Source organism: Procambarus clarkii, chromosome 83 (genome assembly GCF_040958095.1).
Source record: "Procambarus clarkii isolate CNS0578487 chromosome 83, FALCON_Pclarkii_2.0, whole genome shotgun sequence".
NCBI classification, from domain to species: Eukaryota; Metazoa; Arthropoda; class Malacostraca; order Decapoda; family Cambaridae; genus Procambarus; species Procambarus clarkii.
In genome coordinates this window covers 13543630-13558075 of record NC_091232.1, presented here as the reverse complement: position 1 = coordinate 13558075, position 14446 = coordinate 13543630, and the positions used below count along the sequence as shown (strand labels likewise).

At 37.5% G+C, this 14446-nt stretch overlaps 1 protein-coding gene across 1 annotated transcript; it reads right to left on the bottom strand.

Annotated features, from left to right (window-relative positions):
- Positions 1–4015: 4015 nt before the first annotated feature.
- Positions 4016–13848, bottom strand: LOC138358455 (uncharacterized). The gene is made up of 2 exons (XM_069316432.1): positions 13737–13848; positions 4016–7015 (listed from the first exon to the last, which is right to left on the bottom strand). The coding sequence occupies exon 2, from the start codon at positions 5342–5344 to the stop codon at positions 4151–4153; it is 1194 nt and encodes a 397-aa protein (XP_069172533.1). The 5' UTR covers positions 5345–7015; positions 13737–13848; the 3' UTR covers positions 4016–4150.
- Between the last annotated feature and the right edge of the window lie 598 nt (positions 13849–14446).

Sequence of the window (14446 nt, the reverse complement as noted above, 5' to 3'; positions counted from 1 at the left end):
AAGGTAGACGCTGCAGCGAAGGAGGCTATCCCGCACTTGTCCCATTTCTCGCAAAGGTAGACGCTGCAGCGAAGGAGGCTATCCTGCACTTGTCCCATTTCTCGCAAAGGTATTCCTTATTCAGACTTCTACCCTGTTATTCATTCCTCGAGCCGTGCCCGTAGGCAGGATCGCTGGTCTTCTCTTACTGGTAACAAGCTGCGTGTTCTGAAGTGTCCCCATTGGCCTTCCTAATACCACCATGACCGGCGGTTCGAAACGGCTCTGGCGAGGTTACGTATTTAGTATTTAGGTTACGTATTACGTATTAGGCGAGGTTACGTATTAGGCAAGGTTACGTATTACGTATTAGGCGAAATTACGTATTAGGTGAGGTTACGTATTATGTATTAGGCGAGGTTACGTATTAGGCAAGGTTACGTATTAGGCGAGGTTACGTATTAGCCATACACGTTTAACTCCCTTTAGTCACTTAATGCCCTGCTCCTTATTATCCAAACTGCATTGTCCCTCTTACAGTCGTGCATATCCTTGAACAAATCCACAAGGGCCGTGACGAGGATTCGAACCTGCGTCCGGGAGCATCCCAGACACTACCTTAATCAACTGAGCTACGACAGGGTAAGAGTTGAAACCGAAGTTCTACTGAACTTACTGGATCCTGCAGCCTCTCCGAGACACAAACCAGGGTTTTACACAAGTCCCCCCTGCACCCGAGCTGTCAATAGGCCGTTCTCCCTCTTTGCCCTTACATCATTACAGCCCTTGTGGATTTGTTCATTTGATGCATTACGTTAGTGTGATCTCTGTGTGTAGTGCATATCCTTGTTGAATGTCCCGACTTCCAGGATGTGCATTTATCTTGCTTTCAGACCGTCTCTGGCGGTCATCTGTCCCTCGATAGTAACCTTAGTGAATCGGATGCCTTTGATGTTGTTCACCTTATGCGCTTTTGTTCTCGTATTGGCATCTTTATAGAGGTATTTAGCGCTTACACACAGAAATCCCAATAGCGTGATGCATCAAATAAACAAGTCCACAAAGGCGTGACCCTTGTCACGGCCTTTGTGGATGTGTTCATATTTAGCGCCTTTTGAATATCCCGCACTTCTGACGGTGCTTCTTAGCCTTCCCGGCTTGGTGCCTTCTTTTGATAATTACTTACAAGAAGAATTATCTTTATTAATCAAATTAAGGTTTCATGAATAAATGAATTGAGATTAAAATAGTTAATAAACTAGGATATAGATAATCAGTCAAATTAACATTAAAGAAAATTGTAATACATTAATGTCATATGGTAATAATACAAATTAGATAAAGGATGGACAATGGAAACATATAATTAATAAAAGCAGAACAAAGTGAAGACTACACTTATTTTTATTTATTTATATACAAGAGTAGTTACAATCTTCAAGTTCAAGTTCAAGTATGTTTATTGAGATAAGCAAGAAATACATCTCAAAGGGATAGAGTAGCTTAGGCTATTTCTACCCCCTGATACAATCTTGTATAGCCCCGAGCACACATAGCATTTTGGGCAGGTCCTTATATATCCTATGTTCCCGGAACACGACCTGCCAAATTGTTTAACAACCAGGTACCCATTTTACTGCTGGGTGAACAGAGGCTACAGTTAAGGACTGGCACCCGGTCAATCCTCCCCGGCCAGGATACGAACCCAAGCCAAAGCACTCACGGAGCACTGGGCGAGTGCTTTACCACTACACCACGGGGACTACATAATAAAGTTGAGATCAAGAATAAATTCATTAAAAATCAAATAATTAAAAAACTAGGATAATGATAATTAATCAAATTAAGAATTCAGTAATTCCTTAAGTTAAGATTGTAATATACTAATGCCACACAGGAATAAGACACGCTGGATAAAGTTTATCCCTCGGTGTTCTCATTGACAACAAGCTGAATTTCCGGGGCCACATTCAACATATAGCAAAAAAAGTTTCTAAAACAATTGGAATTCTTTCTACAATCAGATATTATGTACCTCTCCCTGCCCTGGTAATGTTCTATTAGTCTTTCATCTATGCTTATCTCAGTTATAGTACCTGTGCTTAAGGTTCTACTGCCTAAAATAAGCTACGTCCTCTAATTACCCAACACAAGTCAGCTATCACAACAATATCAAGCTCTAGCCCAAGACAGCAGTCGGGCCCCTTAATTAAATCTTTGAATATGTTAAATATTAAATAATAATATAATATAATATAATATAGTATAATATAATATAATATAATATAATATAGTATAATATAATATAATATAATATAATATAATATAATATAATAATATAGTATAATATAGTATAATATAATATAATATAATATAATATAGTATAGTATAATATAATATAATATAATATAATAATATAGTATAATATAATATAATATAATATAATATAATATAATATAATATAGTATAATATAATATAATATAATATAATATAATATTTCATTCACAAGAAGGTACAATCGGTTGGTGAGATTACATTAGTGATATTTTTACATTTTTGCAAAGTCACTAACACGCATAGTGTTTCGGGCAGGTCCTTAAACTAACATAATAGGTAAGATACAAAAAAGTACATTGTAGCAAGGTTTTATATCAACACTATAAATTGACAGAGGTGATTACACTGGCTAAGATTAAGTACTGTACTTAATTAGTCTTTATTTATCTATTTATTTATGTATTTATATACTTGAAGGTACACTGCCCGAAACGCTGCGCGTACTAGTGGCTTTACAAGAATGTAATTACTGTACTATCCAATGTATTCTCACAAACCCAATGTACCTTCTTGTATATATATAAATAAAATAAAATAAATAAATAAAATAAAATAATGACATTGGGGGTTAACAGAGAATATAGAAATAAGTTGAATTTACATTCTCGTAAAGCCACTAGCACGCATAGCGTTTCGGGCAAGTCCTTAAACTAACAGAAAATTTTTAGATAAATTAACAGTAAAATTTATAAAAAATGTTTACATGTACTTTCCAGCTTTACTTTTACAGGTACAGATAATTTTAAGTAGAATAATTTTAAAATAGAATTTAAGTACAAATATTGGGGAAGTGAGTAGTGCAAGATACAGTGTGAGTTTGAAGCACAAGGTAGGAAACTATGAGCATGAAATTAGGTACTTTTCAGTTTTACTTTTGAACAGGGCATAGGATGGACAGTTATTTTAATTCATCAGGGAGTGAGTTCGACAGTCACTGCACATTTCCTCAAATGTACTTTCTATATATAAAACTGTGAATTGTAATGTCAATCCTGACCTTAAACGCTTCCTAGAAGGTTGTAACAGAACCCATGAGCACCACACCAGAAACAAATACATATTTGATATTCCAAGATTACGACTTAATCAAACTAGAAATGCTCTACAAATCAAGGGACCCAGAATGTGGAATGACCTTCCCAATCATGTCAATGGCTGTACCTCTCCCAACCAGTTTAAGAGTAAAACTAAGTACTACTTAATTAACTCCATGTAACCTACCTTACCCCCCTAAATGTCAGCCCATGTCTTGCTATTATCAAACATTAATGATTAATGACCAACTTGTATAACTGCTAATATTTGCCATGAAGAAACTTAAAGAAAATTATAGCCTGTCTGTTTATTTAGTTAAAATTACTTGTGTTGTTCTGTTGCAATTTCAGCTGTTCCGTCCATCTTGTAATTATTGTCATTCTTTTTTTTTATTTCAGTTCAATTCATGATTTTGATCTCAATTATTTTTAAGTCTTAACTTTTAAGTTTTCCCACATCTTGCCTGAAACGCTGTGCAAAATATTTCTTACAATGTACCTGTTAACATTTTTAAATTTTCTTAGAAATTACCTACTTAAATTATGTGTTAGATTAAGGACCTGCCCGAGACGCTATGCGTGTTAGTGACTTTACAAGAATGTAAAAACATCAATGTTATGTACTCTCGTAAACCCAATGTGCCTTCTTGTATATAAATAAATAAAAAATTAATAAAAAAATAAATAAAAAAATAAATAAAAGTTTAAACCGTGAATGACAGCAGGAAGGAAGGTCAGACTCTTAGAGCAGAAAACTACAATGTTACATGATAATTAAAAGGAAGTTTATGGAACATCTTCATCTATTTGTAGAGGTGGTTTCCATATCCGCAAGATCTGAGGGGTCCAGCAGCTCTGTGATCTTTGTATACGATGCATCAATATACTCGGTGACAGAGTTGATCACCTGACTCACATCATTATCAGTTCTCCCAAACCGTCCTCCGGCTTGAGTCAACACCTGTACCATTAAGTCCTTGAGTTCTTTCAGTGTTGTTTTGAAGTCTTGCTCAGTCATACTCAGTTGTCCATGAACAGCATAATTTCGGTGTTGCTTCAGTTTATAAATGAGGTGCTCAAGCGATGGCCCCAGAGGTCCTGGAGTGGTCCACGTAGGGTCATGAATATCTGCCAGACCACACACACGCTGCAGTAGTTTGTATAATAAGATAAAATCAAAACTAGTGCTGTCAGCAGAAGCTTGAAGCTTATCCCGCTGGTAAGCATCAAAGGTCTGCCTGAACTGGGCTTTTGTATACCCCAATTCCTCAGTGAGGTAATTGTGTACTGGGAAGGTACCTCTGTATGACCATCTGAACACTGTGTCAAGTACTAATCTTCCTGCCTTAATCACAGCGAATACGTAACACAATTGGTTGAGATCTTGCTCTTGTAATACTAGCAAATCTTCCTGGTGTAATCTGTTGGGATCTTCCCAAGAAAGCGGTGTCAAGCCCCCCATTTGGCGCTGAAACACCGGCTCTGTGTTTTTTTCTAGCAGTGCGTCAATAAACACAGTGAAGTTTCTAAACATTCGGTCCACTTCACGGCTGTCTTTCCCACACCGGGCGCCGGCCTTAGCCAACATCATCTTCAGTATATTACGGAGCTCTGTCAGGTTTTCCTTAAGGTCTTGCTCAGTCATCTTATTTATATGGCCCCATTTATTGTCTCTGAACGTCTTCAGCTTGTAAATGAGATGTTCAAGCGATGGTCCGCTAGGCCCTGGAGTGGTCCACGTGGGGTCCTTAATGTCAGCCAGACCACACACACGCCGCAGGAGCTTGTACAACAGGGTAATATCAAAAGCTGCCGCGTCAGTTGAATCTTGCAGTATTGTCTTCTCATGATCAAAGAGGTTAACGTTGGACACAGTTACTGGGAAGCCGCCCTGGTACAACCACGTGAACACACAAGCCAGTGCATCTCGTCCTTCCATACACAAAGCCAGGCCAAAACGGGTCCAGTTTTTGTTGTCTTGCGTTACTGGCATACTGAACTTACTGATTAGCACCTCACAATACTTTTGTTCGGTTTCTCCTTGTTCACTGGCGACTGTCTCGTACTTCTTCAGTACGGTGCTCCAGCTTCTATATTGTGGTACAGTATTGAACTTTGAGAAATTTATTACATATTTAATATATTATTTTGTTGTTTATATATTTTCAGTAACTTTTTGTAATTCAATTGTTTTGCTGAAGAGATTAAAATTGGTATTTCTTATGTTTTACTTTACACTAATGAAAAGTCATCAATAACTTCCTTGCATTTCGTCCAACGTTCCGGAGACGTCTGTACTTCGTCCAACGTTCCTCAGACGTCTGTACTTCATCCAACGTTCCTCAGACGTCTGTACTTCGTCCAACGTTCCTCAGACGTCTGTACTTCGTCCAACGTTCCTCAGACGTCTGTACTTCGTCCAACGTTCCTCAGACGTCTGTACTTCGTCCAACGTTCCTCAGACGTCTGTACTTCGTCCAACGTTCCTCAGACGTCTGTACTTCGTCCAACGTTCCTCAGACGTCTGTACTTCGTCCAACGTTCCTCAGACGTCTGTACTTCGTCCAACGTTTCTCAGACGTCTGTACTTCGTCCAACGTTCCTCAGACGTCTGTACTTCGTCCAACGTTCCTCAGACGTCTGTACTTCGTCCAACGTTCCTCAGACGTCTGTACTTCGTCCAACGTTCCTCAGACGTCTGTACTTCGTCCAACGTTTCTCAGACGTCTGTACTTCGTCCAACGTTCCTCAGACGTCTGTACTTCGTCCAACGTTCCTCAGACGTCTGTACTTCGTCCAACGTTCCTCAGACGTCTGTACTTCGTCCAACGTTCCTCAGACGTCTGTACTTCGTCCAACGTTTCTCAGACGTCTGTACTTCGTCCAACGTTCCTCAGACGTCTGTACTTCGTCCAACGTTCCTCAGACGTCTGTACTTCGTCCAACGTTCCTCAGACGTCTGTACTTCGTCCAACGTTCCTCAGACGTCTGTACTTCGTCCAACGTTCCTCAGACGTCTGTACTTCGTCCAACGTTCCTCAGACGTCTGTACTTCGTCCAACGTTCCTCAGACGTCTGTACTTCGTCCAACGTTCCTCAGACGTCTGTACTTCGTCCAACATTCCTCAGACGTCTGTACTTCGTCCAACGTTCCTCAGACGTCTGTACTTCGTCCAACGTTCCTCAGACGTCTGTACTTCGTCCAACGTTCCTCAGACGTCTGTACTTCGTCCAACGTTCCTCAGACGTCTGTACTTCGTCCAACGTTCCTCAGACGTCTGTACTTCGTCCAACGTTCCTCAGACGTCTGTACTTCGTCCAACGTTCCTCAGACGTCTGTACTTCGTCCAACGTTCCTCAGACGTCTGTACTTCGTCCAACGTTCCTCAGACGTCTGTACTTCGTCCAACATTCCTCAGACGTCTGTACTTCGTCCAACGTTCCTCAGACGTCTGTACTTCGTCCAACGTTCCTCAGACGTCTGTACTTCGTCCAACGTTCCTCAGACGTCTGTACTTCGTCCAACGTTCCTCAGACGTCTGTACTTCGTCCAACGTTCCTCAGACGTCTGTACTTCGTCCAACGTTCCTCAGACGTCTGTACTTCGTCCAACGTTCCTCAGACGTCTGTACTTCGTCCAACGTTTCTCAGACGTCTCCAACTCCTGGAAAAATCAAATGTAAACAAACAGGCACATGAAGGTTACCTGCCCAAAATATATATTTATGTAAACTAATATTAATTAAATACAATTTAGCAAGGTATTATAAATGTAATTACATCCAATAGAAAGAAATAAAGATTTCATTATTTTTCATTCTAAACTTCACACAGTAAAGGTGGAACTTCCCACAGTAAAGGTGGAACTTCCCACAGTAAAGGTGGAACTTCCCACAGTAAAGGTGGAACTTCCCACAGTAAAGGTGGAACTTCCCACAGTAAAGGTGGAACTTCCCACAGTAAAGGTGGAACTTCCCACAGTAAAGGTGGAACTTCTCACATTAAGGTTGAGTAGTGAGAGTTATGACTATTGGGTTCCCTTTTCATTTTTTCAAGGGATCCCATAGTCATAGGGGTGTTTTCAATTTTTTGTCTATGGCCCCTTGTAGCATATGGGGTATTTGAATTTTTTATTCGATGGTACCACATAGTCTCCAAATATTTTCAATCGTTTATCGACCTCTCCCTTTCATATATATATGTTTCCGAAGGGGTATTAAAGGGCTCCGTTCTGTCGTCCCCAAATGTGGTCACCTCGGAAACCCGGACAGGTACAGTCATCCCTAATGTTCAATGACGTCCACAGCCAGCAAGTCTTCATCTTCACTCAACACGTCCGTTTTCTGTGATGGCATATTTTAATCTTATTTTCATATTTATTTAATGTGAACAAGCCTGAATGGGTTCGAGTCACTTCTGGGGTGTGAGTTTTCAGTTGCATATAGTCCTGGGGACCATTCAGACTTGTTCTCATTTGTGTCCCTCACATGTGCCCCAAAGAATGAGGTGATTTGATAAAATGCTATGCCCAAGATTACCATCCGAGTGTTGGCGGGGAAGTGGTTCAAATAGCTTCGGCTATCACATCCTTTTGTCCAGTCGTGATGGTCAAGCAGATTAAGGCGTCCTGTACATACCAGTTGCGTTGCTCCTGGCAGTATGGGTTCGAGTCACTTCTGGGGTGTGAGTTTTCAGTGGCATATATGCCTGGAGACCGTTCAGGATTGTTTGCATATTTATATATATATATATATATATATATATATATATATATATATATATATATATATATATATATATATATATATATATTCTTTATCTTCAATAATTTATGAGAGCAATATACACTGCAGCTCTTAATAGCAAGTGTCAATTCATAGCTTGTGTGGTTTTTTTTTCATTAGCACCAAGGCGTATGTACCGACCAATGGGAGCATTACGTCAGCGGCTAGCCCGTTCTCCAAAAATGGAGAGGTAAATGTAACAGCCCCATAAGTGCAATTATGTACTATGTATGACAGTCAGAAATTGTACTTATTTACTCTTAGTATTAAATCGTACTGTCAAATATATTGTGAATATTTGCGTTTTCCTGAAAAGCTGAATAGAAAACCATGACCTAACCTAACTGTCTTAGTTTATCAAGATAAACATTTTATTGCTTCTTAATTACAATTACTACTTAACCCATAGCTAAACTGATATTACAGTTTTATTACACAAATAAAACAAAACTAAAATATTTAAATAAATTGTAAAATAACTCAGGATATTTTCAAATTTTGTATAAAATCTCTATTGTTTAATAAAAGTGAAAAAGAAATTCCTAGTAATTAAAACTTGTTAATAGTAAACTGACCTTTAAAACTTCATCCTAAAATTCTAAGTGTCTTATTAACAGAAAACGAGGGGAATTAAATGGGGTGATAAATGTAACAGCCCCATAAGTGCAATTATGTACTATGTATGACATTAAGGAAATGTACTTATTAAACATAGTATTAAAACGTACTGTCAATTCGGATCGGTTGCAGATATATATATGTCGTACCTAGTAGCCAGAACGCACTTCTCAGCCTACTATGCAAGGCCCGATTTGCCTAATAAGCCAAGTTTTCCTGAATAAATATATTTTCTCTAATTTTTTTCTTATGAAATGATAAAGCTACCCATTTCATTATGTATGAGGTCAATTTTTTTTTATTGGAGTTAAAATTAATGTAGATATATGACCAAACCTAACCAACCCTACCTAACCTATCTTTATAGGTTAGGTAGCCGAAAAAGCTAGGTTAGGTAGTCGAAAAAATATTAATTCATAAAAACTTGGCTTATTAGGCAAATCGGGCCTTGCATAGTAGGCCGAGTACGACGTTCTGGCTACTAGGTACGACATATATATATATATATATATATATATATATATATATATATATATATATATATATATATATATATATATATATATATATATATATATATATATATTGTTAAATATAACCAAAAAGGTGAGATTAATAATTCTAACGCGAATTTTCTCAATATTTCTTATGTTTCTTTTTACTGTCGATGGTAATTGAAAAATCAATTCTCCAAAATTCATTTTTATTTCTAGTCTGACGCGACGCTTGAACGCGTTTCGTAATAACTTGTTACATTTTCAAAGACTTTAGTTTACACACACACAACTGTAACCTGAAAACAATAAACATAGTTTTACTTATGCTAACACTAAACACCTTATCCGTCATATATACTCGTACTTGGGTGAGGTGATATGGTGCAACAGTTTTGGATGAGGTGAACAAATTTGTGACAAATGGAAGACAAAACACTAAACAATGGGTATTAATTGGATAAGGGGGCATAAGAATGGAAGTAACTGCAGAGGGCCTATTGGCACATACTTCCTCTTGCTGCTTCTATATTGGTTCGGAGTCTTGAAGTGGGTAGAATATAGTTGTGCATTAATTGGCTGTTGATTCCTGGTTGGTGAATCAACAGCCAATTAATGTATATATATATATATATATATATATATATATATATATATATATATATATATATATATATATATATATATATATATATATATATATATATGTATATATATATATATATATATATATATATATATATATATATATATATATATATATATATATATATGTCGTACCTAGTAGCCAGAACGCACTTTTCAGCCTACTATGCAAGGCCCGATTTGCCTAATAAGCCAAGTTTTCCTGAATTAATATATTTTCTCTATTTTTTTCTTATGAAATGATAAAGCTACCCATTTCATTATGTATGAGGTCAATTTTTTTTTATTGGAGTTAAAATTAACGTAGATATATGACCGAACCTAACCAACCCTGCCTAACCTAACCTAACCTATGTTTATAGGTTAGGTTAGGTTAGGTAGCCGAAAAAGTTAGGTTAGGTTAGGTTAGGTAGGTTAGGTAGACGAAAAATAATTAATTCATGAAAACTTGGCTTATTAAGCAAATCGGGCCTTGCATAGTAGGCAGAGAAGTGCGTTCTGGCAACTAGGTACGACATATATATATATATATATATATACATTATATATATTATATATATATATATATATATATATATATATATATATATATATACATATATATATTAGTATATTTTGGTAGCAGTCTTTCCTGTAGACATATATTATTAAATATGACCGAAAAAGTAAGATTAATAATTCTAACACGAATTTTCTCAATCTTTCGTACATTACGCTTCACTGTTGGAGGTAAATCAAAAATCACTTCTCCAAAATTCATTTTTATTTCTAGTCTGACGCGACACGGGCGCGTTTCGTAAAACTTATTACATTTTCAAAGACTTCACAAATACACAACTGATTAGAACTTACGTCTCTCTGATATTATATCTACATTTGAGTGAGGTGGGAAGGATGATGTGGCATTAACACAAGACAGAACAGGGGATATTAATAGGGTATTAAAAGTATCAACACAAGACAGAACAGAAAACAATGGGTATTGAATAGAAGTGTTTGTAGAAAGCCTATTGGTCCATATTTCTTGATGCTTCTATATTGGAGCGGAGTCTTGAGGTGGGTAGAATATAGTTGTGCAATAATTGGCTGTTGATTGCTGGTGTTGACTTCTTGATGTGTAGTGCCTCGCAAACGTCAAGCCGCCTGCTATCGCTGTATCTATCGATGATTTCTGTGTTGTTTACTAGGATTTCTCTGGCGATGGTTTGGTTATGGGAAGAGATTATATGTTCCTTAATGGAGCCCTGTTGCTTATGCATCGTTAAACGCCTATTAATATCCCCTGTTCTGTCTTGTGTTAATGCCACATCATCCTTCCCACCTCACTCAAATGTAGATATAATATCAGAGAGACGTAAGTTCTAATCAGTTGTGTATTTGTGAAGTCTTTGAAAATGTAATAAGTTTTACGAAACGCGCCCGTGTCGCGTCAGACTAGAAATAAAAATGAATTTTGGAGAAGTGATTTTTGATTTACCTCCAACAGTGAAGCGTAATGTACGAAAGATTGAGAAAATTCGTGTTAGAATTATTAATCTTACTTTTTCGGTCATATTTAATAACATATATATATATATATATATATATATATATATATATATATATATATATATATATATATATATATATATATATATATATATATATATATATATATATATATATATATATTCATATATTGTGTGTTCATGAGGCTTTTCTTTAATCTTTCATCCTTATTCTCTGACCGCTTAATCCTCTTTGACCATTCTAAGCTAAGCTATACCTGTTTCTGGTTAATTCTTTCCCTAGGGATGGGTTGGTCAGGTGTCGGCCTATATATACTGATATACTAAAAACAGCAGAGATAGCACCACTTCATAAAGGAGGAAATAAGGCAGAGGCAAAAAATTACAGACCGATAGCACTAACATCACACATTATAAAAATTTTTGAGAGAGTGCTAAGAAGTAAGATCACAAAATACATGGAATCACAGCATCTCCATAACCCCGGACAACATGGTTTCAGAACAGGGCGCTCTTGCCTGTCGCAGTTGCTGGACCACTATGATATGGCATTAGATGCTATGGAAGACAAACAAAACGCTGATGTAATTTACACAGATTTCGCAAAAGCTTTTGATAAATGTGACCATGGCGTTATTGCACATAAAATGCGTTCAAAAGGAATTACCGGAAAAATAGGCAGATGGATCTACAATTTCCTGACCAACAGAACTCAATGTGTAATAGTCAACAAAATAAAATCCAGCCCATCAACCGTGAAGAGCTCAGTCCCCCAGGGTACTGTGCTTGCTCCAGTACTTTTTCTCATCCTCATATCGGACATAGATCAGAACACAACCTATAGCACTGTATCATCCTTTGCAGATGACACTAGGATCTTCATGAGAGTAGGCAACATAGAGGACACGGCAAACCTCCAGTCAGATGTCGATCAGGTCTTTCTATGGGCTACAGAAAACAAAATGGTGTTTAACGAAGATAAGTTCCAGCTCATGCGCTATGGAAAAAATGAAAATATAAAAACGGAAACCACGTACAAAACTCAGGCAAATCATAACATAGAACGTAAAGGCAATGTAAAGGATCTGGGTGTACTCATGTGGGAAGACCTTACCTTTAAAGAACACAATAAAGTAGCCGTCACAACTGCAAGAAAAATGACAGGTTGGATAACAAGAACTTTTCACACTAGAGATGCTATACCGATGATGATACTCTTCAAGACGCTTGTGCTCTCTAGAGTGGAGTACTGCTGCACAATGACAGCCCCTTTCAAAGCTGGAGAAATTGCTGACCTGGAGAGCGTGCAGAGATCCTTTACTGCTAGAATCCACTCAGTAAAACACCTAAACTATTGGGACCGACTAAAGAGCCTAAAACTGTACTCCCTTGAGCGCAGGCGGGAGAGATACATAATAATTTACACGTGGAAAATATTAGAGGGGCTGGTCCCAAACCTGCACACAGAAATAACATCACATGAGACCAGAAGACATGGCAGGATGTGCAGAATACCCCCGTTGAAGAGCAGAGGTGCAACAGGTACTCTGAGAGAGAACTCTATCAACATCAGAGGCCCGAGATTGTTCAACACGCTTCCGCTACACATAAGGGGCATAACTGGCCGACCCCTCACAGTGTTCAAGAGAGAACTATCAACATTAGAGGCCCGAGACTGTTCAACACACTTCCACTACACATAAGGGACATAACTGGCCGACCCCTCACAGTGTTCAAGAGAGAACTATCAACATCAGAGGCCCGAGACTGTTCAACACGCTTCCACTACACATAAGGGACATAACTGGCCGACCCCTCACAGTGTTCAAGAGAGAACTGGATAAGCACCTCCAAAGGATACCTGATCAACCAGGCTGTGACTCATACGTCAGGCTGCGAACAGCCGCGTCCAACAGCCTGGTTGATCAGTCCGGCAACCAGGAGGCCTGGTCGACGACCGGGCCGCGGGGACGCTAAGCCCCGGAAGCACCTCAAGGTGCTTCATATATATATATATATATATATATATATATATATATATATATATATATATATATATATATATATATATATATATATATATATATATATATATATATATAATATATATATAAAGTAACGCCTACACATCCACTTTGATAAGCCACTGGGGCAGGGGCGGCCAGCGGTAATTTGCCTTCCCTAATACATATTTCAAGACGTAGCAGACTTATGAGAGCAAATTATTATCTCGGCCACAATAATTACTGCTCTGCAACATCTACGTGCACTGTTAAGAGCCTAGAACAACTTATTATAAGGCAAATATTGTATTAGAGAGGAGCGCCAGTACTCACCTCTACGTGTGGGACGGGTAGCAGTCGTGTGAGGCTCTACTGCGCATGCGTCGCCTCCCGCCACATGTACGATAACTTCAGGCAGTGTGTTCACTAACACTCAAAGAGATATGCAATACAACGTTATCATGGCTCTTTAAATAAGCCTATTATATCGTAATGTGGCCTAGCCTAACCTAATGTATGTACTGTTCCTAAATAAATTATTATTATTATCAATCTAACACACTTTAGGCTACCTTACCCAAGTATAACGCAAAAATAATAAAGTCTGCGTGACGTCATATTTGTGACACTGGGGAACTCTTTTGAGACTCAAGTTTAATCGTTTTCTTTGCAATTATATTTATTATTTAGCTTATTATTATTATTATTATTATTATTATTAGTAGTAGTAGTATTTATATTTAATTTATTTAATATAGCCTACCATTAATGACTAAAAACAGTCAACATTACTGACTAAAAACTTAATACTAATTGAGTATAGAGAATAAAATGTGTTGATAACAAATAAAAATAAAGATAAAATAGGGGGAAACATGGCTGAAAAAGCAGCACAAATACAATTAGGTCGACAAACATCGTTGATTAAGAAAATTATTATTACGAAGTGTAAGTATAGGACAACTAGACAGCGGATGTCTTCAGATAAGGAAGATAAGATACGGGTCCAGGATGCACAATCGAGAATTTCGGGTTCGAATCCC